The sequence below is a fragment of the Pseudorasbora parva genome, chromosome 16, assembly GCF_024679245.1.
Source record: "Pseudorasbora parva isolate DD20220531a chromosome 16, ASM2467924v1, whole genome shotgun sequence".
Taxonomy (NCBI): Eukaryota; Metazoa; Chordata; class Actinopteri; order Cypriniformes; family Gobionidae; genus Pseudorasbora; species Pseudorasbora parva.
Window position 1 is genome coordinate 1,296,298 of NC_090187.1, and position 22,256 is coordinate 1,318,553.

At 44.7% G+C, this 22,256-nt stretch overlaps 1 protein-coding gene across 4 annotated transcripts in view; it reads left to right on the forward strand.

Moving 5' to 3' along the window:
• The window catches only part of zgc:158464 (uncharacterized protein LOC791139 homolog), a 147,708-nt gene that overhangs the window by 111,492 nt on the left and 13,960 nt on the right, over positions 1-22,256 (forward strand). For 2 of the 4 annotated variants that reach the window (XM_067419491.1, XM_067419492.1), the window contains one exon: positions 12,650-12,793. The exons of the other annotated variants lie outside the window; for them this stretch is intronic. In XM_067419491.1, coding sequence (XP_067275592.1) covers positions 12,650-12,793 — 144 coding nt within the window. The remainder of the gene's footprint in view (positions 1-12,649; positions 12,794-22,256) is intronic. 4 annotated transcript variants of the gene reach the window in all.

The window sequence follows — 22,256 nt, forward strand, 5'->3', positions numbered from 1 at the left end:
TGCTCTAGAGTCCTCATGATCCCACTGTTCCTACTTCACACTTCTGACGGGGTTTTACGTCTTCAAAAGAACCAAACACACATTTATTTTTTTGTCTCCAAAATAAATAAATATAAATGAAAGGGTTTTTATTAGGGTGTTTATTTTAACAAGTTAATTTAGTTGTGGACAAAATTAATATGGAGTCGGCCCGCCCTCTCTAACAGCTCCAGCTCTTCTGGGAAGGCTTTCCTCAAGGTTTAGGAGTGTGTTTATGGGGATTTTTGCCCATTCTTCTAGAAGCTCATTTGTGAGGTCAGGCACTGATGTTGGACGAGAAGGCCTGGCTCTCAGTCTCCGCTCTAATTCATCCCAAAGCTGTTCTATCGGGTTGAGCTCAGGACTCTGTGCAGGCCAGTCCAGTTCCTCCACACCAAACTCCTCATCCATGTCTTTATGGAGCGACGCTTTGTGCACTGGAGCGCAGTCATGCTGGGACAGGAAGGGGCCGTCCACAAACTGATCCCACAAAGACGGGAGCATGAAATTGTCCAAAATATCTTGGTGAAGCATTAAGAGTTCCTTTCACTGTAACTAAGGGGCCAAGCCCTGAAAAACAACCCCACCCCATAATCCCCCCTCCACCAAACTTTACACTCGGTCCCGTTCTCCTGGCGACAGCCAAACCCAGACTCATCCATGGGATTGTCAGACTGAAGCGTGATTGGTTGCTCAGAGAACACGTCTCACTGCTCTAGAGTCCAGTGGCGGCTGCTTTACTCCACTGCATCCCACGCTTTGCATTGCTCTTGGTGATGTAAGGCTTGGATGAGCTGCTCGGCCATGGAAACCCATTCCATGAAGCTCTCTCCGCTGTTCTTGAGCTCATCTGAAGGCCACAGAAGTCTGGAGGTCTGGAGATGTTGACTCTGCAGAAAGTTGGAGACTTCTGCGCACTGTGACCCTCAGCATGCGCTGACCCCACTCTGGGATTTAACACTTCGTGGCTGAGTTGCTGTTGTTCCCAATGGCTTCCACTTTGTTCTAATCCCACTAACAGTTGAGCGTGGAATATTTAGTAGTGAGGAAATGTCAGGAATGGACTTATTGCACAGGTGTCAGCCTATCACGGCCCCACGCTTGAGTTCACTGAGCTCCTGAGAGCGACCCATTCTTTCACTAATGTGTGTAGAAGCGTCTGCAGGCCGAGAGCTGGAGTTATACACCTGTGGCCATGAAGAGACTGAACACCTGGACTCAGAGATCTGGAGGAGCGGCCCAATACTTTTGGCAATAGTGTATGTAGTTAATCTTACATGCACACAGTTGATTGGTGACACTAATGAAACTTGGCATCAACTCACCGCATGATGAAGCCTATGGAATAAAGTTAGAATGACCCCAAGATACAGAATATAGTCTTGGTTCAGTTCTGTTTGAGTTTTCACATACACTACAAGCCAAAAATGAAGACAAAACCTCCCCTCCTCCTCCTCCAGAGCTGGTGTTTACCAACCGTCATTGAGCACGAGGGATTTTGCCAAGGCTGTAAAATGCACTAATCCTCACAATATGTTGCATTACCACAGAGCCGGGCGCTTTTCGCTTTTTATTTATTTATCTGGGTGTCAGCAAGCATGTGCAACCTGTGCGAATTCTGCCTTCCTACGGGGACACGAGATGGAGCTTCCCTCTCCCAAAACAATTACTCGCTAATCTGCGGCACCGAATGAGAATTAGCTCTTTAATCAGGCGGCTGGCAGGCCTTCACTTCACCCGCCGAGGAGGAAGTTATTATATTAGCTGTCAAAGAGGCTGACCTCACTCTCACTCCCTAGATCGGGACAATTCAACGAAAAGTGTGCGGATAATGGCGGCTCTGTCAACTGTCATCATATCACGCCGTTGGTGAACAATGCTCATCGTTCTCAGGAGAGCGCTGTTGCTCTGGCCTATTATGCCTCGTGTGTCTTTAGTGTAATGTTGCTGTTTGTGCATAAAAGCTCCAGTTCTTCTGTTTTATATAATATAAACAGTTATATTGAGTTTCATCAGGGAGCCAACACGTCACAATATTCCTCATTTAAATCATTCATATTAGGGCTGTGCGATATTGAACAAAAATGCGATGTATAACAATACCTTTTTAAATAATGCGATATTCGATATGCGATACGATATTGCTATTAGTGTGTAAAATCTATTTAAATTATATTTAAAAATGAATAATAAAAACTGAGAATGATACCATTTGTGTTTCACATTCTCTCTGGGAAAAGAAAGCATCGCTACAACTTCTAAAAGTGACCAAACATTTATGTCACAATTCACATTTTTGTTTTTCGCAAATTATTGCATCTAATAACTATTTTTAACGTCAAGAAAATCACATTTTCACAATGTTGAAGTCGCCTATTAAAATCATTCAGATCTGTACATTTGCGATATTTTGATAATTTCGATATATATTGCTAAGCCCTAATTCATATGGAGAATAAAGTGGCGGGACCTGGTTGGGTTATATAATAGTGTGTTGAAACCATAGACTGTAAAAAATATGGACGTAATGACCGTGACATCACTGTAGGTTTCTGAAGAGTATTTTTGAAGCGTAAAATCCGTCTTTTGCCATCTTGGCAGCACGTCAGTCCCGGATAACTGAAGATGGGCATAAGAGGCGAGACGTGGACGGAGCTGAGGTGAATAAAAACAGAATGCAATGATGTGGAAGTTTCACATTTCAATATTTTATTCAGAATACGACATATATGACATATCAAATGTTTAAACTGAGAAAATGTATAATTTTATGGGGAAAATAAGTCATTTTAATTTTTGATGGCATCAACACATCTCAGTAAAGTTGTGCCGTGGCCATGTTTCCCCGCTGTGTGTCATCCCCTCTTCTTTTTATATCAGTCTGCAAACGTCTGGGACTGAGGAGACGAGCTGCTCAAGTTCAGGAATAGGAATGTTGTCCCCTTCTTGTCTAATACAGGCTTCTAGCTGCTCAACTGTCTTAGGTCTTCTTTATCGCATCTTCCTCTTTATGATGCGCCAAATGTTTTCTAATGGTGAAAGATCTGGACTGCAGGCTGGCCATTTCAGTGCCGGATCCTTCTTCTGCGCAGCCATGATGTTGTAATTGATGCAGTGTGTGGTCTGGCATTGTCATGTTGGAGAATGAAAGGTCTTCCCTGAAAGAGACGCCGTCTGGATGGAGCAGATGTTGCTCTAGAACTTGGATAGACCTTTCAGCATTGATGGCCTTCCCAGATGTGTAAGCTGCCCATGCCACACACACTCATGAACCCCAGACCATCAGAGATCAGCTTCTGGACTGAGCGCTGAGAACAGCTTGGGTTGTACTTGTCCTCTTTTTGTCTGACCCCAGAACAGTTTTCCACTTTGCCACAGTCCATTTTAAATGAGCCTTGGCCCAGAGGAAACGCCTGCGCTTCTGGATCATGTTTAGATATGGCTTCTTCTTTGACCTGTAGAGTTTTAGCCGGCGACGGCGAATGGTATGGTGGATTGTGTTCACCAATGTTTTCTGGAAGTATTCCTGAGCCCATGTTGTGATGTCCATTACAGGAGCATTCCTGTGTGTGATGCAGTGCCGTCTAAGGGCTGAAGATCACCAGCATCCAGTTTGGTTTTGACCCTTGACCCTTACGCTCAGAGATTGTTCCAGATTCTCTGAATCTTTGTATGATATTATGCGCTGTAGATGATGATAACTTCAAACTCTTTGCAATTTTTCTCTGAGAAACTCCTTTCTGATATTGCTCCACTATTGTCCGCCGCAGCATTGGGGGAATTGGTGATCCTCTGCCCATCTTCTGAGAGACACTGCCGCTCTGAGAGGCTCTTTTTATACCCAATCATGTCGACAATTGACCTAATAAGCTGCAGGTTGGTCCTCCAGCTGTTCCTCACATTTAACTCTTCCCACCTCTTATTGCGCCTGTCCCAACTTTTTTGGAATGTGTAGCTCTCATGAAATCCCAAACGAGACAATATCTGGCAAGATATTTTAAAAATGTCTCACTTTCAACATTTGATGTGTTATCAATATTCCATTGTGAATAAAACAGTAGTTTATGAGATATGTAAATTATGGCATTCCCTTTTTTATTCACAATTTGTACACTCCCCCCACAGTTGTCATGAAGGACATAATTAGCTATATAGACAAAAACCAGGCTGTAAACACATTTGTTTCTGCTGTAAAGTTGGGCATTTTAAAATGGAGGAGATACAAATGTGACTCCCTTTTGGAGCCTGTCTCTAGTGGCCAGTCGATGAATTGCATAATAAGTCACTTCCTTGTTGGATTCGCTTGGTTGAAACTGACGGTCATGGTAAGGGACGGGACATTTTCCAAACACGCTGGAAGCGCTTGACCAATCACAACGCACTGCTCCAGCCGACCAATCAGATTACAGTGTGCTTTTCAGAAGAAGGCAGGAACTAAACATTACTGACAGACTGGGAAGAGAGGAGACGCAACAATGGAGAAAATGGGAATATAATCAACATTCAAGCTCTAGTAGAGCATTGTAGGTTTTATTTTTTCTCTCCTGAAGTTAGTTAAATGATTCCCCTCTGGAGTCAAAGACAAGGGCGAGTTTGTAACCGCGAGCTGGAGTCCGTTTATCGTCTCATAAAGCGCATGGCGGCCTGACAGGCTGATCAACAAACTGCCAGCTTTATTTTGGATGCGCTGGCAGTTTGGGTCGTTCGCCTGTCAAGCGTTGAGAGCAGCCGATGCCAAATGAATCACAAGTGTGTTTGAGTTTCAGTGAGAGAGCCGTGTGTGTGTGTGTGTGTGTGTGTGTGTGTGTGTGTGTGTGTGTGTGTGTGTGTGTGTGTGTGTGCACGCCTCCGGGAGCACATTTGTTTGTGTCTGGTGTTTGTTTTGGATTGTGTGTCGTGCTGAGCTCTGTTTCTGTCAGTACGCCGACAGGGAGAAGATGCACAGAAGCAAAATGAAGGGATTTGTTCCTTGTTTCATTAATAAAGAGATGCAGCTCAGGGCTTAAGTGACAGCGACGTCTCATTTCTTCCTCAACACACTCCAAGCGCACGGACTCTCTCACTCGGTGGTGTTTTAATTAACTGAGTGTTCAGAGTTAATTCATGGACAGAACAGGTTAAGATGCAAACAAACTGAAGATGTACACACTCAAAAAAATAACTCTTTGGACAAACTCAGTTTAATTGAGGGCAGGTTTTCCATCCAATAAATGTGTGTAGCCCCAAAACATAACAATCTAATTCATGCAATGAAATGTAATTGAGTTGGTCCAACTCAATTTTATCAAATACAGTTTAAAATATATTTTTATACTTATAACATGACTTTTTTGAATGTTTCAAACTTTCATCATCATACACAATGTATATAATGAAAATGTAAGCACAGCCTGGTGTAACACCTGCCATTAGCATTGATCAGTGAGTGCCCACAGCCTAAACCCGGCCAATCTTTAGCATATAACCACAGAATTAAAAAACATTACAGAAACTCCTCTAAATGTCCAACATAACTGAACATTAAACACTAACATTACCTAACAACATCTTTCCCTTTACTGAAAAACATAAAATAACACTTTAATCCCTAAATTTACTCTCACAATTTAGTCCCTTACAAAGCAATATTTCATGTTCATAGTTTTAACATAAATTAATTAGGTAAACTTTAGTGTTAAATATATTAGGCTGACTGAACACAATTAAATACAATTTTATCAAAATTAGATATGTTTACGTAAAGTGAACATAATTTAAATGTGTCATGTCTACACTGTAAAAAAGGCAATTTTTTAACTTTTGCAGTACAATCGACTTGGAAATTTAAGTTGTTTCAACTTAAATTATGTTAAACTGACTTTAAAAATTAGTTACATCTTGTATAACTTATAAAAAAAAGTTTTACATTTCTTAACTTATTTTGATGAGCTAAAACAATGTAAAAACATATGTTGTCATAACTTATTGAACATATATTTTTTTAGTGCAGTGTGAGTTTTTTGAAATTACACGGATTCTTTGAGTTTCTGTTTACTGTAATTTTTGTTATTCTGTGTTGTTTTTGTGTGCTTTACACTCACAGCGCTGTGTGCGGATTAAACGCCATCATTTAATGCGTGAACATATGGCATTATTTTTACCCGCTGAGAACTCACGAAGAGCTCATAAAATGTTCAAAACATTCAAAACAGCTCCAGGATTTCCTCCGTTGTGCAGAAAAGAGACGGCCGTTCTGTCGTCTGTGCCGACTAATGGCCAACATGAGAAGAACCAGGTTTGCTTTTGTGTGTTTTTTCTAGCATTTTCGAAACGTTGCTCGTCGGAGCAAATATTGATGAGGCTCTTCCTCGTTGCTCTACGTTTGCCCTCTAACGTTAACGTTACTCATTCTGGATACACCGATCGATCTCTCCGCCTCGTCCAATCAGCTGACTCTGCGTCTCATCTCGTGACATCACGTCCTGTTTTCGGTTCGTCTACATGTCTTTGGTCCGTGTGGCGTTCATATATCAGTCGAACCGCACCAGAGTTGGTTTGGAAGCGGACCGAGACTCATCTTTATAGCGCTCTCGGTCCGCTGGTTTGGTTCAGATGGCAGCGTTCACATGTGTTCAAATGAACCGCACTAACCGAGCAATCGCACCAGGGTTCCTTTTAATCCAACCCAACATCACAAGAGTGAACGCACCCTAAAAAAGACAAATAAGAAAATTAATATCCAATTTGCATATTGTACATTATGTTGCAATGCCTAAACCCACTTTTACCATTAACAATGTTTTTTTTATGCTTTATTTATACTTTTTTTTTCTTTTACATTTATTTAGTCTAAATAGTGTATAATATTATTATCATGCATTTGTCGGTGATCAAGCATAACGCAGTAGCGCTCTGTGCTATGAAGTGGATCCGCTTCTCTTGTAAGCGAGTGGGACGTTCCTGGAAATAGATTTGCTGTCACTGGATGGCTGCACTCGGCAAGATTACGTCCAGGAAAGCTGCATTAATAGAGAGAAAGAGAAAAGTGCATGTGCTTTACACCATTTATTGTCTTTGAATAACACACTAGACAAGATCTGACACGTCTGTAATGAAAACAGCATATGGAGGTGCTACTGTGTGTGTGTGTGTGTGTGTGTGTGTGTGTGTGTGTGTGTGTGTGTGTGTGTGTGTGTGTGTGTGTGTGTGTGTGTGTGTGTGAGCCTGTTTATGTGGTTTATGAGGACACAAATTTGTATAACTACATGGGTATTACACTGGTATTACACTATAAATGTGGTTTATGAGGACATATCAAATGTCCTCATAATTCAAATGGCCTTAAAAACATACTAAATGATGTTTTTTTGAGAAAGTAAAAATGCAGAATGTTTCCTGTGATGGGTAGGTTTAGGGGCAGTGTGTGTGTGTGTGTGTGTGTGTGTGTGTGTGATGGGTAGGTTTAGGGGCAGTGTAAGGGGATAGTAAATACGGTTTGTACAGTATAAAAACCACTACGCCTATGGAATGCCCCTATATGTCACAAAAACAAATGTGTGTGTGTGTGTGTTTATGTGTGAGGTAATTGGAGCTGCTAACATGAGCTCTTAAAGCTCCACCCTCTTCCTGAAAGGGGGTGGGGAGCACCAGCTCATTTACATTTAAAGGGACACACACATAGACAGAGTCTTTTTTCTTACCCTCAAAAACTGACGATTTTAACACGCTATAAAAACGATATGTGGGGTATTTTGATCTCTGGAGAGACTCTTATTTTACATCTTGTACAAAAGGGTAATCAACGACCCCTTTAATTAAAACCACAGCAGAGCGACACATGAAGCACGAGCTGACAGTGGACATTTGGACAGTTATACTAAAAGACTATAAATCAACAGAAAGACTGGAGGAGATTGTGTGCGACAGGTTTACATGCCTTATGAATAAATATCTGGAGTATGATGCAGTAGGTTTATACGCAGAGTTGCCAACTTTTTGGTTCAGGTTGGAGTGAGTCGTTTTGTGTGTGTGTGTGGGGGGGGGGGGGGGGGGGGTATCAATTTTGATCTTGATTCAGGATCAAATCATATGTGGTATAAAGCCTATGTATATAATAAGGAAAATGTGTTTGTCTTAGCACAAATGTTTCTTGGTCAAATTATATGTGCTCGCATTCATTCATTTCCACGTATGTGTGCTTATATATCATTATTCATTAAAAATATAAGGATGCAAGTTATTAACGTTTTAAAATTTCGCATTTAGGCACCTATTGGGTAATGCCATTACAAATGAACATTATTATTTTTTTAGCCACAAAATGACTCTAATTTGCCTTTTTAAATTGGAATGTTTAACCTTAATTACTACACTAATTTTAATATAAATAATACAAACATTAGAAGAAAAATATTTTAAGTGGTCATTTACTGACAATAATTATTGCACAAATAGTATTTAGTACCACAGGATCTTTTCAAAATATTCAATAAATATTATTGAACTGAAATATAGAACATTTATTTATTTGAGCAATAGTTCCGGTGTGTAGTGTTGAGAGCTCTATGGGCCATGTGTCCGCCGCCGCCGCCGCCGCCGCCGGGAGACGAGAGCACGAGCATCGAGAGTTCATCGCCTCTGGCTTTAACATTAGCGCCACATTAGCGTCAAACCGCTATTAATTGATTGACTTTTGCATTAAAAACACATAAAAATATAAAAGCTTAGCTTTGTTAAATATCAAAAGCAGGTTTGGTGATTTGGCGTGGGATTAAGTTGGGCAGAGTGTGAGTGTGTGAGTCTGAAAGTGTGAGGCTTGGCACCCCTGTGTGTGTGTGTGTGTGTGTGTGTGTGTGTGTGTGTGTGTGTGTGTGTGTGTGTGTGTGTGTGTGTGTGTGTGTGTGTGTGTGTGTGTGTGTGTGTGTGTGTGTTAGACCTGAACGCACCACACTGCTGTTTATTTCCTTCTGTTTCCTGATCCTTCCTTCACTGGCGCTCCTGTGATCATTAAAGGCGGAAGTTTCTGTCATTATCAGTGTGTGAGGTAATCAGAGCTCTCAAAGCTCCGCCCTCTTCCTGGAGAGCAGCAGCTCATTTGCATTTAAAGGGGCACACACATAAACAGCGTTTTCGCTCACCCTCAAAACGTGCCATAGGTTAATAGACCTGAACGCACTGCTGTTTATTTCCTTCTGTTTCTATTCCTGCCTTCACTGACGCTCCTCTCTTCCTCTCTTCCTCTCCTCCTCCTCTCTTCCTCTCCTCTCCTCCTCCTCTCTTCTTCTCTTCCTCTCTCCTCCTCCTCTCTCCTCCTCTCTCCTCCTCCTCTCTCCTCCTCTCTCCTCCTCGTCTCTTCCTCTCTCCCTCTCTTCTCCTCCTCTCTCCCTCTCTTCTCCTCCTCTGCTCCTCTCTCCTCCTCTGCTCCTCTCTCCTCCTCTCTTCCTCTCTCCTCCTCTCTTCCTCTCTCCTCCTCTCTTCCTCTCTCCCTCTCTTCTCCTCCTCTGCTCCTCTCTCCTCCTCTGTTCCTCTCTCCTCCTCTCTTCTTCTATCCCTCTCTTCTCATCCTCTACTCCTCTCTCCTCCTCCTCTCTCCTCCTCCTCTCTCCTCCTCTGCTCCTCTCTCCTCCTCTCTCCCTCTCTTCTCCTCCTCTGCTCCTCTTTCCTCCTCCTCTCTCCTCCTCTGCTCCTCTCTCCTCCTCTGTTCCTCTCTCCTCCTCTCTTCCTTTCTCCTCTCTTCTCCTCCTCTGATCCTCTCTCCTCCTCCTCTCTCCTCCTCTCTCCTCTGCTCCTCTCTCCTCCTCCTCTCTCCTCCTCTGCTCCTCTCTCCTCCTCCTCTCTCCTCCTCTGCTCCTCTCTCCTCCTCCTCTCTCCTCCTCTGCTCCTCTCTCCTCCTCCTCTCTCCTCCTCTGCTCCTCTCTCTTCCTCCTCTCTCCTCCTCTGCTCCTCTCTCCTCCTCTTCTCCTCCTCTGCTCCTCTCTCCTCCTCCTCCTCTCTCCTCCTCTGCTCTTCTCTCCTCCTCCTCTCTCCTCCTCTGCTCCTCTCTCCTCCTCTGTTCCTCTCTCCTCCTCTCTTCCTTTATCCCTCTCTTCTCCTCCTCTCTTCCTCTCTCCCTCTCTTCTCCTCCTCTGCTCCTCTTTCCTCCTCCTCTCTGCTCCTCTGCTCCTATCTCCTCCTCTGTTCCTCTCTCCTCCTCTCTCCTCTCTCTTCTCTCTCCCTCTCTTCTCCTCTCTGCTCCTCTCTCCTCCTCTTCTCTCCTCCTCTGCTCCTCTCTCCTCCTCTCTTCCTCTCCCCCTCTCTTCTCCTCCTCTCTCCTCCTCTCTTCCTCTCTCCCTCTCTTCTCCTCCTCTGCTCCTCTCTCCTCCTCTCTCCTCCTCTGCTCCTCTCTCCTCCTCTCTCCTCCTCTCTTCCTCTCTCCCTATCTTCTCCTCTCTCCTCCTCTCTTCCTCTCTCCCTCTCTTCTCCTCCTCTGCTCCTCTCTCCTCCTCTGCTCCTCTCTCCTCCTCTGCTCCTCTCTCCTCCTCTGTTCCTCTCTCCTCCTCTCTCCTCCTCTTCTTCTCCTCTCCTCCTCTCTCCTCCTCTTCTTCTCCTCTCTCTCTCCTCCTCTTCTTCTCCTCCTCTCGCCTCCTCTTTTCCTCCTCTTTCTCCTCTTCTCCTCTCTCCTCCTCTCTCCTCCTCTGTTCCTCTCTCCTCCTCTCTTCCTCTCTCCCTCTCTTCTCCTCCTCTGCTCCTCTCTCCTCCTCCCCTCTCCTCCTCTGCTCCTCTCTCCTCCTCTTCTCTCCTCCTCCTCTCTTCCTCTCTTTTCCTCCTCTCTTCTCCTCTGTACTCCTCCTCTCTTCTCCTCCTCCTCTGCTCCTCTCTCCTCCTTTTCTCTCCTCCTCTCCTCCTCTCTTCCTCTCTCCCTCTCTTCTCCTCCTCACCTCCTTCTCCCTCTCTCCTTCTCCTCTGCTCCTCTCTCCTCCTCTTCTTCTCCTCTCCACCTCTCTCCTCCTCCTCTCTCTCCTCCTCCACCTCCTCCCTCCACCACTCCTCCTCTCCTCCTCCTCTCTTCCTCCACCTCTCCTCCTCCTCTCCACCTCCTCCTCTTCTTCTCCTCCTCACTCTCCTTCTCCTCCTCTCCTCCTCTCCTCTTCTCCTCCTCCTCTCTCTCCTCCTCTCCTCCTCCTCCTCCTCTCTCCTCTTCTCCTCTCTCCTCCTCTTCCTCTCTTCTCCTCTCCTCCTCTCTCCTCTCTCTCCTCTCCTCTCTTCTCCTCCTCCTCCTCTCTCCTCTCCTCCTCCTCCTCCTCACTCCTCCTCTCCTCTCCTCCTCTCTCACCTCCTCCTCTCTCTCTCCTCCTCCTCTCTCCTCCTCTCCTCTCTCCTCTTCTCCTCTCTCTCCTCCTCCTCTCTCCTCCTCTTCTCTCCTCTCCTCCTCCTCCTCCTCCTCTTCTCCTCCTCTTCTTCTCCTCCTCCTCCTCTTCTCCTCCTCCTCTTCTCTCTCCTCCTCTCTCCTCCTCCTCTTCTCCTCCTCTCTCCTCCTCTCTGTCCTCCTCCTCCTCTTCTCTCCTCCTCTTCTTCTCCTTCTCTCCTTTCTCCTCCTCCTCCTCTTCTCCTCCTCTCCTCCTCTCTCCTCCTCTTCTTCTCCTCCTCTCTCCTCTCTCCTCTTATCCTCTTCTTCTCCTCCTCCTCCTCTCTCCTCCTCCTCTCTCCTCTCTCCTCCTCTCCTCCTCTCCTCTCTCCTCCTCTCCTCCTCTTCTTCTCCTCCTCTTCTTCTCCTCCTCTCCTCTCTCCTCCTCCTCCTCTTCTCCTCCTCTCCTCCTCTCTCCTCCTCCTCTTCTCCTCCTCTCTCCTCCTCCTCTTCTACTCCTCCTCTCTCCTGTCTTCTCCTCCTCGCCTCCTCTCTCCTCCTCTTCTTCTCCTCCTCCTCTCTCCTCCTCCTCCTCTTCTCCTCCTCCTCTTCTTCTCCTCCTCTCCTCTCTCCTACTCCTCCTCTTCTTCTCCTCCTCTCTCCTCTCTCCTCCTCTCCTCTGTCCTCTTCTCCTCCTCTCTCCTCTTCTCCTCCTCTCTCCTCTCTTCTCCTCCTCTCCTCCTCCTCCTCTTCTTCTCGTCCTCCTCTCTCCTCCTCCTCCTCTTCTCCTCCTCTCTCCTCTCCTCCTCTCTCCTCCTCTTCTTCTGCTCCTCTCCTCTCTCCTCCTCTCTCCTCCTCTTCTTCTCCTCCTCCTCTCTCCTCCTCCTCCTCTTCTTCTCCTCCTCTCTCTTCTCTCCTCCTCCTCTCTCCTCTCTTCTTCTCCTCCTCTCCTCCTCTCTCCTCCTCCTCTCTCCTCTCTCCTTCTCCTCTCCTCTCCTGCTCCTCTCTCCTCCTCTCTCCCTCTCTTCTCCTCCTCTGCTCCTCTCTCCTCCTCCTCCTCTCTCCTCCTCTCTCCCTCTCTTCTCCTCTTCTTCTCCTCTCTCCTCCTCTCTCCTCCTCCTCTTCTCCTCCTCTCTCCTCCTCCTCTTCTTCTCCTCCTCTCTCCTGTCTTCTCCTCCTCGCCTCCTCTCTCCTCCTCTCTCCTCCTCCTCTCCTCCTCTCCTCTTCTCCTCCTCTCTCCTCTCCTCCTTTTCTCCTCCTCTCCTCTCCTCCTCCTCTCTCCTCCTCTCCTCCTCTCTCCTCCTCCTCTTCTTCTCCTCCTCTCTGCAGTGGAGATTAAGGTCATTAAGGACCTGCCGTGGCCTCCTCCAGTTGGGCAGCTGAGCACCGGTCCTCCTCTAATGGAGGCGGTGGAGGCTCCATCCTCTCCTGGACTCAACCACTCAGCTTCCGGCTCTGATCAGAACCAGCACGGTGGGTCGGACCAGAACTTTCCTCCTCAAATGTGCTTCTAATATGCCTTAAAGGGACAGTTGACCCTGTGTGTCGGTCATAATGATGTGGATGGGGAACAATTCTATGAGAGTAAAACAAACATGCTTAGACACATGGGCATGGGAAGCAAAGAAGAAGGGGGTGGGTCCCAGTGCACTGTAAAAAATTATATGTTCAATAGGTTATGACAACATATTTGTTTACATTGTTTTAACTCATCAAGATATACAACATGTAACTAATTTCAAGTCAGTTTAACATCATTTAAGTTGAAATAACTTCAACATCCAAGTCGATTGTACTGCAAAAGTTCAAAATTTGCCTTTTTTTTACAGTGAGCTAGCCCAGAATTTTTTATTTTATTTCGTAGATTTCCTGCATCATGGTGCGTTAGAGGCCGTCCTTTGCCTATATCAATAAAAGACCTCAAACCAGTCAATAAAATAGTCTAATAAAAACACTATTCATTGAACTGCCATAGAAAACACACACATGTGTACACACACACACACACACACACACACACACACACACACACACACACACATTTGTTTTTGTGACATATGGGGACATCCCATAGGCATAATGGTTTTTATACTGTACAAACCGTATTTTCTATCCCCTTACACTGCCCCTAAACCTACCCATCACACACACACACACACACACACACACACACACACACACACACACACACACACACACACACACACACACACACACACACACACACACACTGCTCCTAAACCTACCCATCACAGGAAACATTCTCCATTTTTGCTTTCTAATTTGTGTCCTCATATGTCACAAAAACATGTTTTGACCCATAATGGTCTTCATCAGGACAAGCCCAACACCATTGTGGGTCGAGACATGTTGGCTCTTGTATTTTAAATGGCTTTAGCCAGGCCTAATAAAGGCTTTTTAACTATGTCCATCTGACTTGGACCTGCCTTTTTTGTCACTGGCCTTTTCCCTTTCCCAATTACAGACTATTTAACTCCACCAGAGCGCCGGGTTGAACCTGTTGCAGTTCATATTTAAATTATTATTATTATTATTATTATTATTATTATTATTATTATTATTATTATTATTATTATTGAGTAATTGCTACTCTAGGTCCAACTTTTCATAGCGATGTGTGATCTGACCGGCTTTCTCTCCGGACGATCATTGCCGTGGCGTTCCCGCTCCTGAAACCAGGTGAAGATTTTCCAAAACATGAAGCCCATATGCTCAGAGAAGGCTAATGTGCTGCGGTGAGATTACAGGCGCTTTCTGCCCGTCCGAATGGAGCATTTGCTTCCAGTCGAGCAGAAAATCAGCGGCGGCGGCGGCGTGAGTCCAGCTCTCCTAAAACAGCTCATTGGCCTTTATAGAGCTCCGCGTATCAACAACAGACGTTCAGCGATTCAGTGTAACATGTTACTATTTAGTGTCACTATTTTTTTGACGAGCCGCTTACATCATCTGTTAAAAGCGACCCGTGTCCGATACTTGCATTTACACTGGCGAAACACACACGACGTTCTTAACCGGAAAAGGAAGTAAAACGATATGCAATGGACGCAGATAAAATGATTGTGATGTTTTGCTGTCTGCACTTTTCCACTCATCTTTAAAGGTCGGCAAAACATTCCTCTCGTTAGGCGGAGAAAAAGAGGAGAGCCCTTGACGGGGTTGCCAGGTTTTCACAACAAAACCCGCCAAATTGCAGCTTAATACTGTGCTTGCACATTTTAGAGAATTACATTAATCGAAAGGAAAGAAATAGATTGCAAATTATAAGATTAAATAAATTGGACAATGTGTGTTTTCCTCTTTTTTTTCAGTGTGTTAAAGTAGCCCAATTCTGCAGGAAAACGGCGGACTTGGCAACACGGATCGCAGTTCGTGTCCACCTGAGTCGACGTCATTCGTCTCCATCCTTTTATTCAATGACGTACGAATCGCATTTACTGGGGAATTTCGATTTGACCGCTTACCAACATGGCTGACGCAAATGCTCGTATCCGATTCATTTCGGATTTATTCCCACATATGAGTGAGGCCCAGTAGCGCATTATAGCATCAGCCCGACTAAAATGATATTGTATTTAAAACATGAAATGAAATAAAATAAATTAAAATATACTGACATAACATACTGTGTTTGATATGGGATTAAAATAATGGCCAGTGTATAAGATATAAACTAATGATTAGTTATTTTAATAATTCCTCAGGAAGTGCTTTCGTCACGTCACCTCGCTCACTCTCGTTCGGTCATGGCTAGCTATAAGCAGCAGAAACGCATTTTTAGACTTTTTTGAGAAACGTTACTACTAACACGGTTAAGAAAAGTAAAATTGGGAAATCTTCTCAAATAAAGTGTGTAAACAACGACACTGACCTTGACACCGACACAAACTCTGTTCAGACATCCGCGAGGTGTGTGAGCTGGACGGTAACATGTACTCTCACCAGTCTGCTGAGGTCGGGACATGTCATATTTTACAATCGTGATTATGAATCATTATTTCTCCAAATATGCGCACGATGGACTAAGAGCCCTGGCAGATGCTGGATATTGTATGTAGGCTATGAACACAAATAAAAATAATGCTTATGAGTGATGATAAACATGTGTGTGTGTGTTTATGACCCATGGCCGTCAGAGCCATTGTGTGTCGTGAGGACAAGACCCACACACTTTTAAAGACCAATGATATTGGACCCACTCACTTTTATCGTCACTAACTCAACACGTGTCTGTTTACCTACCCCTACACTCTCAGAAAAAAAGGTGCTGTCACTGGGGCGGTACCCTAAGGTACAAAAGTGAAAACATCTTTTGTACCTTACTCACCCCTAAATGGTACATATCAGTACTTTAAGAGTGCATATTAGTACCTTAAAGGTACATATTCATACCTTTCAGTTTTGTACCTTAGGGTACCACCCCAGTGACAGCAGTGTAACTTTTTTTCTGACAGTGTAGCCGAGAAAAACGTATTAGGTGTTTGACTCTTTTTTTTCCACTTTTCTAATATTTTCTCCATTTTGATTGATAATAAAGGCCTTTCCAATCTGATCTGTGATGTGAAAAGGGAGTAGAGCGAGTTCAGTAAAAGACGGATTCGAACCTCTAATCGATTTGTGTCAAAACTTGATGTCGTGCATCTCTTACCCCTACTCTATAGTCAGGGCAAATAACCCGGTGATTTCTGTAATTTTGTCTGGCACAATCAGTCGTTTAGTAACCTGCGGTATTTGTATCTAACGTTACTCCAGCAAAAACTAATTCTGAGACCACCCACAGTTTTGCTTCCGACGCCCATGATATGATCAAGTTTTAACAAGTAATTCATTTTAAACAACAATAATCTGCGGCGGTAGGTCCGTCCGTCTGTGCTCTTTGACGGTAAAGGGTGGTTCTACTACAGCACCTGTCTGCTCGCCACCGACGACATAATGACGTCACACATTTTCCGACCCAACTTTGAGTCCCCCCGGAATGAAACGGCTTCCAGCGCGCCTGGTGAGGCCTAAATCCGATCTGAGGATATTCATGCGTTTTTTTCCTGCTTACACGTTCACATGTCATATCCGATCTGTGCCACATGAGAGGAAAAAATCGGAATTGGGTCACTTGAGCCATGCAGTGTAAATATGGCCATAATCACAACCTTCCAAAGTTTGCCTTTCATTGACAGGGAGAAGCGCTTGAGCCCTGGAGATTACAGATGTTCAGATGCTCAGGAATACGGCTCAAACTATCGGATGACTAGCATTCGTGTCCGCTTCAGACTTTTGGAAGGCTTGCGCTCACTCGATCCGTGTGTGTTGTATCAGGATGCCGCCATAAAACAGTAAAAATGCTTACAAGGCATATTGCGTGTCGCTTGTGAACGCGCTCCAAATCCAGATTTACGTGTCGGAGCGACGGTGTGGGTTTCTGGCAGTGGTGCGTGTGGATTTAGGCACGTCAGGCGGCCGTAAATTAACCTGGACTGATCCGGCCAGCGGGTTTCCTCAAGAGATTAACCGTAAGATGATCCCGTCACTCCACTTCCTCACAGGAATAAACAGGTTAAAGGGTCGTTTCAGAGACGCCGCCTTCTGCATGTGTGAAGGCTCAAATTCACCACCACAGACTATTAAAGATCTGCTTTAAAGATGGATGAAGTCTTTATTCTCAAAACTAAACACATATCAGACATAACACTGATGATCTGTTCATCACGGCTCCTGTTAGTGGGTGGGATATATTAGGCAGCAAGTGAACATTTGGTCCTCAGAGTTGATGTGTGTGAAGCAGGAGAAATGGGCAAGCGTAAGGATTTGAGCGAGTTTGGCCAGATTGGTACGGCTAGACCAGGGTTTCTCAATCTTTTGCCTACTGCGACCCACTTTTTTTTGTATGCCACTCATACGACCCACTATGGCTAGAAAGAAATAACAAAAATTTTAGACCTAGGCTAGTTCATAAAAGTACAGCTGTTCATGGTTTGTTCATGTTAGTTCACAGTGCATAAACTAATCTTAACAAGATTTTATTAATGCATTAGTAAATATTTAAAGTGCAGTTCATTATTAGTTCATGTTAACTAATGAACCATTGTAAAGTTTTACCATTAATTCAAGAAAACACTTTTTTTTTTTCAATAATTAGGCAGACTATGAGGCCAAAACTGATATATGTATTTTTACTCACATTAATGTGACATTTGAGACTGCCGCTCTGAAACGATGACATTCAGACGCGGTGGAATTGGGGAAAAGGCCACTCGTAGTCGTAGTGTTGCCCTCAAACTAGCTGTTGTCAGTCAATTCCTGCTTTTTGGTTTCATTGCAGTCACTGTTGAAAATCCAGACTCACAAAGATAGATGGTGCTGAGTGGCAAGAGAAACTATGTTGCACGATCTGTGAGTTCTGGATATTCGTGTCTGGTTTGAATCCAGAAGGATAGGTCTGCAATCTCGAGCGCGCTGTCGTAACCAACCAACGGGGTAAAATGCTTGCGTAAAGAGAGTAGGACCTTGTCCAATAAGAGCCGTTCGCGGCAGTGATACATTATTGTGATAGGACAGTTTAGAAACAGCGTTAGAAAGTTACGGCAATAATGATTCAACAAAGCACAAATGCTTCAGGAATGGTTTGAGGAGCACAACAACCAGTTTGAGGCGTCGACTCGGCCTCCAGATTCCCCAGATCTCAATCCAATCGAGCATCTGTGGGATGAGCTGAACAAACAAGGCCGATCCACCTCGCAACTTACAGGACTTAAAGGACCTGCTGCTAACATCTTGGTGCCAGATACCACAGCACAGCTTCAGGGGTCTAGAAGAGTCCATGTCTCGACGGCTCACTATTTTAAGTCTAAATGATTCGAGCATTACGTCTTTTAAAGCACCAGTTGACCTCGCTAATCCACTATCCAGTGCTAGTCGACCATCTCCGCGTTTATTCTTTTGTAGCAGCTGTCAACCCGTCTCATCAACCTGACGAGATTTTAATTTTTGTGCGCTTCTTGATGGGCCAGAAACCAAATTTGCATATAAATATCGGCAAACTCTTTTGTTTGCACCAAGAAAAGCTGGAGCCTTTTGTTTTCGGCTCTGAATTAATTGCCGCTGCTTTTCCGGGCCTTTCTTTCAGGTTTGTGTCTCGGTAGAATATGAAATAATATAATTAAAAGATATCTAGATTTCATTATGCGAACGTGACTGTGCCTGCTTTTCTTTGCCTTTGTGAAACGCATCGCACTCCCGGGGTTTGATGAGGACGAAACAAAAGCCTGGCCGTGACATCCAGCTGTTTTCAAATGTGTGTTATTTTATTGCACGTTTCAGCCAGGATTGACTCGTTGAATGAGGTGACTGCACACTCGTAGAAGAAAAGGTTCTGGCGGCGCTACGTATACGACGATTCAGCATGACGTCACACCAGTAATAAACGTTCTTCCGGGTGGCAAAAGCCGAAGCGTTCCTATGGCAGCGCTAGTAAATAGCTTGGGATTCAGACATAGTTAAAGGTGGGGTCAGTGCTATCTGGTAACCGTTGGTATTTCAAATCACCAAAACAAGCACGCCCCTAAAAGGGTCTCGCCCCTATTTTGATAGCACCGCCCCACACACACGTAACCCAGAGGCATCAACGGCTACGGCAGAATATCTGTGTATCTAATCCAGGTCGAATGTTCAATGAAAAAGTCATCCCTTCTATCACAAAAACACAAACCGATCTTGTGAACAACTCGATAGTACACAAGCACACAGTCCAGCTAACGACATATTACAATTATGACAAGATTAGAGTCATAGGGCCCTATCTTGCACTCAGCGCAATTGCCTTTGTACACCGACGCATGTGTCATTCCTATTCTGCACCCGCGCAAAGCGCGCTTTTCCCTCCACAGAAGCACGTCACTAAACTCGTGAATGAACTTGCGCTCCCTGGGCGGTTCAGCGCAAAAAAGGAGGCGTGTTCCGGCGCAAACAATCCCTGGAGCTATTTTGCTGTTCCATTAAACAATTGCGCCACTGACCAGAAAAAACCTAGTCTAAAGTCAGCGGCGCGTCACGCGTTGTTCATTCTGCTATTTTAAGGGCGCATGCTTGACCATAATGTATAGCGTGCACAACGCGCCTACACTTTGCTCATGTAATCTACACAGATGCAACAGTTATTTTTGCAAATCATAAATTGCTACACTAAAAAAATATTAACACATAAGATGACGGAAATCAGTGTGGTGTGCCACGAAGATGTGAAAAAATAGGCATAAATCTAGTTTACAAATTATTCAGGCTAATTGTAGTAATGAAGGATCAGACCTGTTTGCCCAATAGTGGCCAGACATAGATGTGTATAAGGACATCTGACAGATTGGTTTGTCCGTCAAGAACCAGGAAAAAAAATCGACTGAAAAACTGAAAAAACTGTTCAACCGACGCTATTTTGGGTGTGTTTCTCCATCCCCATACAACACAACTCCTCTGTCTTGCTCTTACAAGAACATCAGTCTCCTCGGCTGTGAACCGCTCCTGGCGTGCGCCTGGTAAATACGCCATAATAATAGCGACCCATAAGGGAGCTTGCGCAGCTGCTTTTAAAGGGAATGTTGGATGCCGCTCTGATTGGTTTATTCACGTTACGCCCAAACCACACCTATGAATAATGAAGCTACTTCAGACCAACCCATTTTAGATTTGCGCCGGGCGCAAGAGCCATTTATCCCGCCGGGGAAATAGCAACAGTGCCGAGACCCGCCCACAAAGTTACTTGTGCTTCGCGCTTTGACACTTGCGTTTCAGATCGTTAAAATAGGGCCCACAGTGATCACAAAATCACAAACTGTTCTCATGAACACCTCTATAGAACACAAGCAGGACAGTCCAGCTAACGATATATTACAATTATGACTGGATAAGGGTTATATGGATCATGAAAAGAGTAAGCAAACATATATTAGGAGTATAGTATCTTACTTGTCGGAGACATTGTGTGAGCTGATGCTTGAAGCACACAGTGAGGAGATTTAGATGCTCCATACGGTGTGGAAATGAACGGCTCTTGTATTGTGAGACACAATACGATCGCAAATGGACTATCAAGTGAACATGACACACGAGCGTAGTCAAGCAGCATATATTAGACTAGTTCTCGGCTAATGTCCATCATGTGTGACTCGTGTGTTTTGAATAATGACGTGCACAGAGCGAGAGCGAGCGCTCTTCTCACCATCATTAGTAGACACGCCCTTTACCTGCTGATTGGCTACAGGTTTGTTATTCCACTCGGCCCGAGTCCTTTTTCTAAAACGGTTTTGAAATAACACTTACCCCACCTTTGACATGATTATTGAGGGACTGATGAACTACTTCAGGAGATACATGAATACATGAAATGCCTGACCATGCTCCAGTAGATGTAGCGCTAGTCTAATACCATCGTTTTAAAAGAGCCTCCGCCTACCCTTGAGTAGTTATTTTAGTGACTGTTGCTGTTTGACTATATATTAGCTATATAAGCTATAATGACAAGAAAGATCCCTCTTGGCACTTAAAAGAGTTCTATATAGAGGTGTTTTTGTCTTGTTTTTAATCCAAACAACTAAAAGTATTTACTAGACAAGCAAAAGTAATGGTCTTGTTTTTATTTGAAAAAAATAAAAAAAATTAAGAGAGTTTTTGCTTAAATAATCTGCTAACTCTCTTAATTTTTTGTTATTTTTTACCCCAAAACAAGATTATTTAAACAAAAATACTAAGTAAGAAGAGCATTTTTTTTGCAGTGAACCTTTCAGGGGTTCCAGATACGTAGCGCCGATAGACCCTTTTCTTCTAAGAGTGTGTGTCTTTATTACTCTGAGTCTGGATATTTTCGCAGTGTGTGTTGAGAATATGAATGCGATCGTGCTCACAGTTAATCATGGCAGAAGTCAGAGCGGAGAGCCTGAAGACCGGCGGTGAATTACGACAGGCCCTCCCCGCTGAAGGTCCATTAGTGAAGGAGAATTAATTAGATGCTTTAATTAGCAAATGTGTTCAGAAGTACGTTTAGTGTCTGAGTGTGTCTGTCGAGTGTGTGTCTGTCGAGTGTGTGTCTGTCGAGTGTGTCTGTCGAGTGTGTGTGTATCTGTCGTTTAGTGTCTGAGTGTGTCTGTCGAGTGTGTGTCTGACGAGTGTGTCTGTCGAGTGTGTGTCTGTCGAGTGTGTGTCTGTCGAGTGTGTCTGTCGAGTGTGTGTCTGTCGAGTGTGTGTCTGTCGAGTGTGTGTCTGTCGAGTGTGTCAGTCGAGTGTGTCTGTCGAGTGTGTCTGTCGAGTGTGTGTCTGTCGAGTGTGTGTCTGTCGAGTGTGTGTCTGTTGAGTGTGTCTGTCGAGTGTGTGTCTGTCGAGTGTGTGTCTGTCGAGTGTGTGTGTATCTGTCGTTTAGTGTCTGAGTGTGTCTGTCGAGTGAGTGTCTGTCGAGTGAGTGTCTGTCGAGTGTGTGTCTGTCGAGTGTGTGTCTGTCGAGTGTGTGTCTGTCGAGTGTGTCAGTCGAGTGTGTCTGTCGAGTGTGTCTGTCGAGTGTGTGTCTGTCGAGTGTGTGTCTGTCGAGTGTGTGTCTGTTGAGTGTGTCTGTCGAGTGTGTGTCTGTCGAGTGTGTGTCTGTCGAGTGTGTCTGTCGAGTGTGTGTCTGTCGAGTGTGTGTCTGTCGAGTGTGTGTCTGTCGAGTGTGTCAGTCGAGTGTGTCTGTCGAGTGTGTCTGTCGAGTGTGTGTCTGTCGAGTGTGTGTCTGTCGAGTGTGTGTCTGTCGAGTGTGTGTCTGTTGAGTGTGTCTTGTCGAGTGTGTGTCTGTCGAGTGTGTGTCTGTCGAGTGTGTGTGTATCTGTCGTTTAGTGTCTGAGTGTGTCTGTCGAGTGAGTGTCTGTCGAGTGTGTGTCTGTCGAGTGTGTGTCTGTCGAGTGTGTGT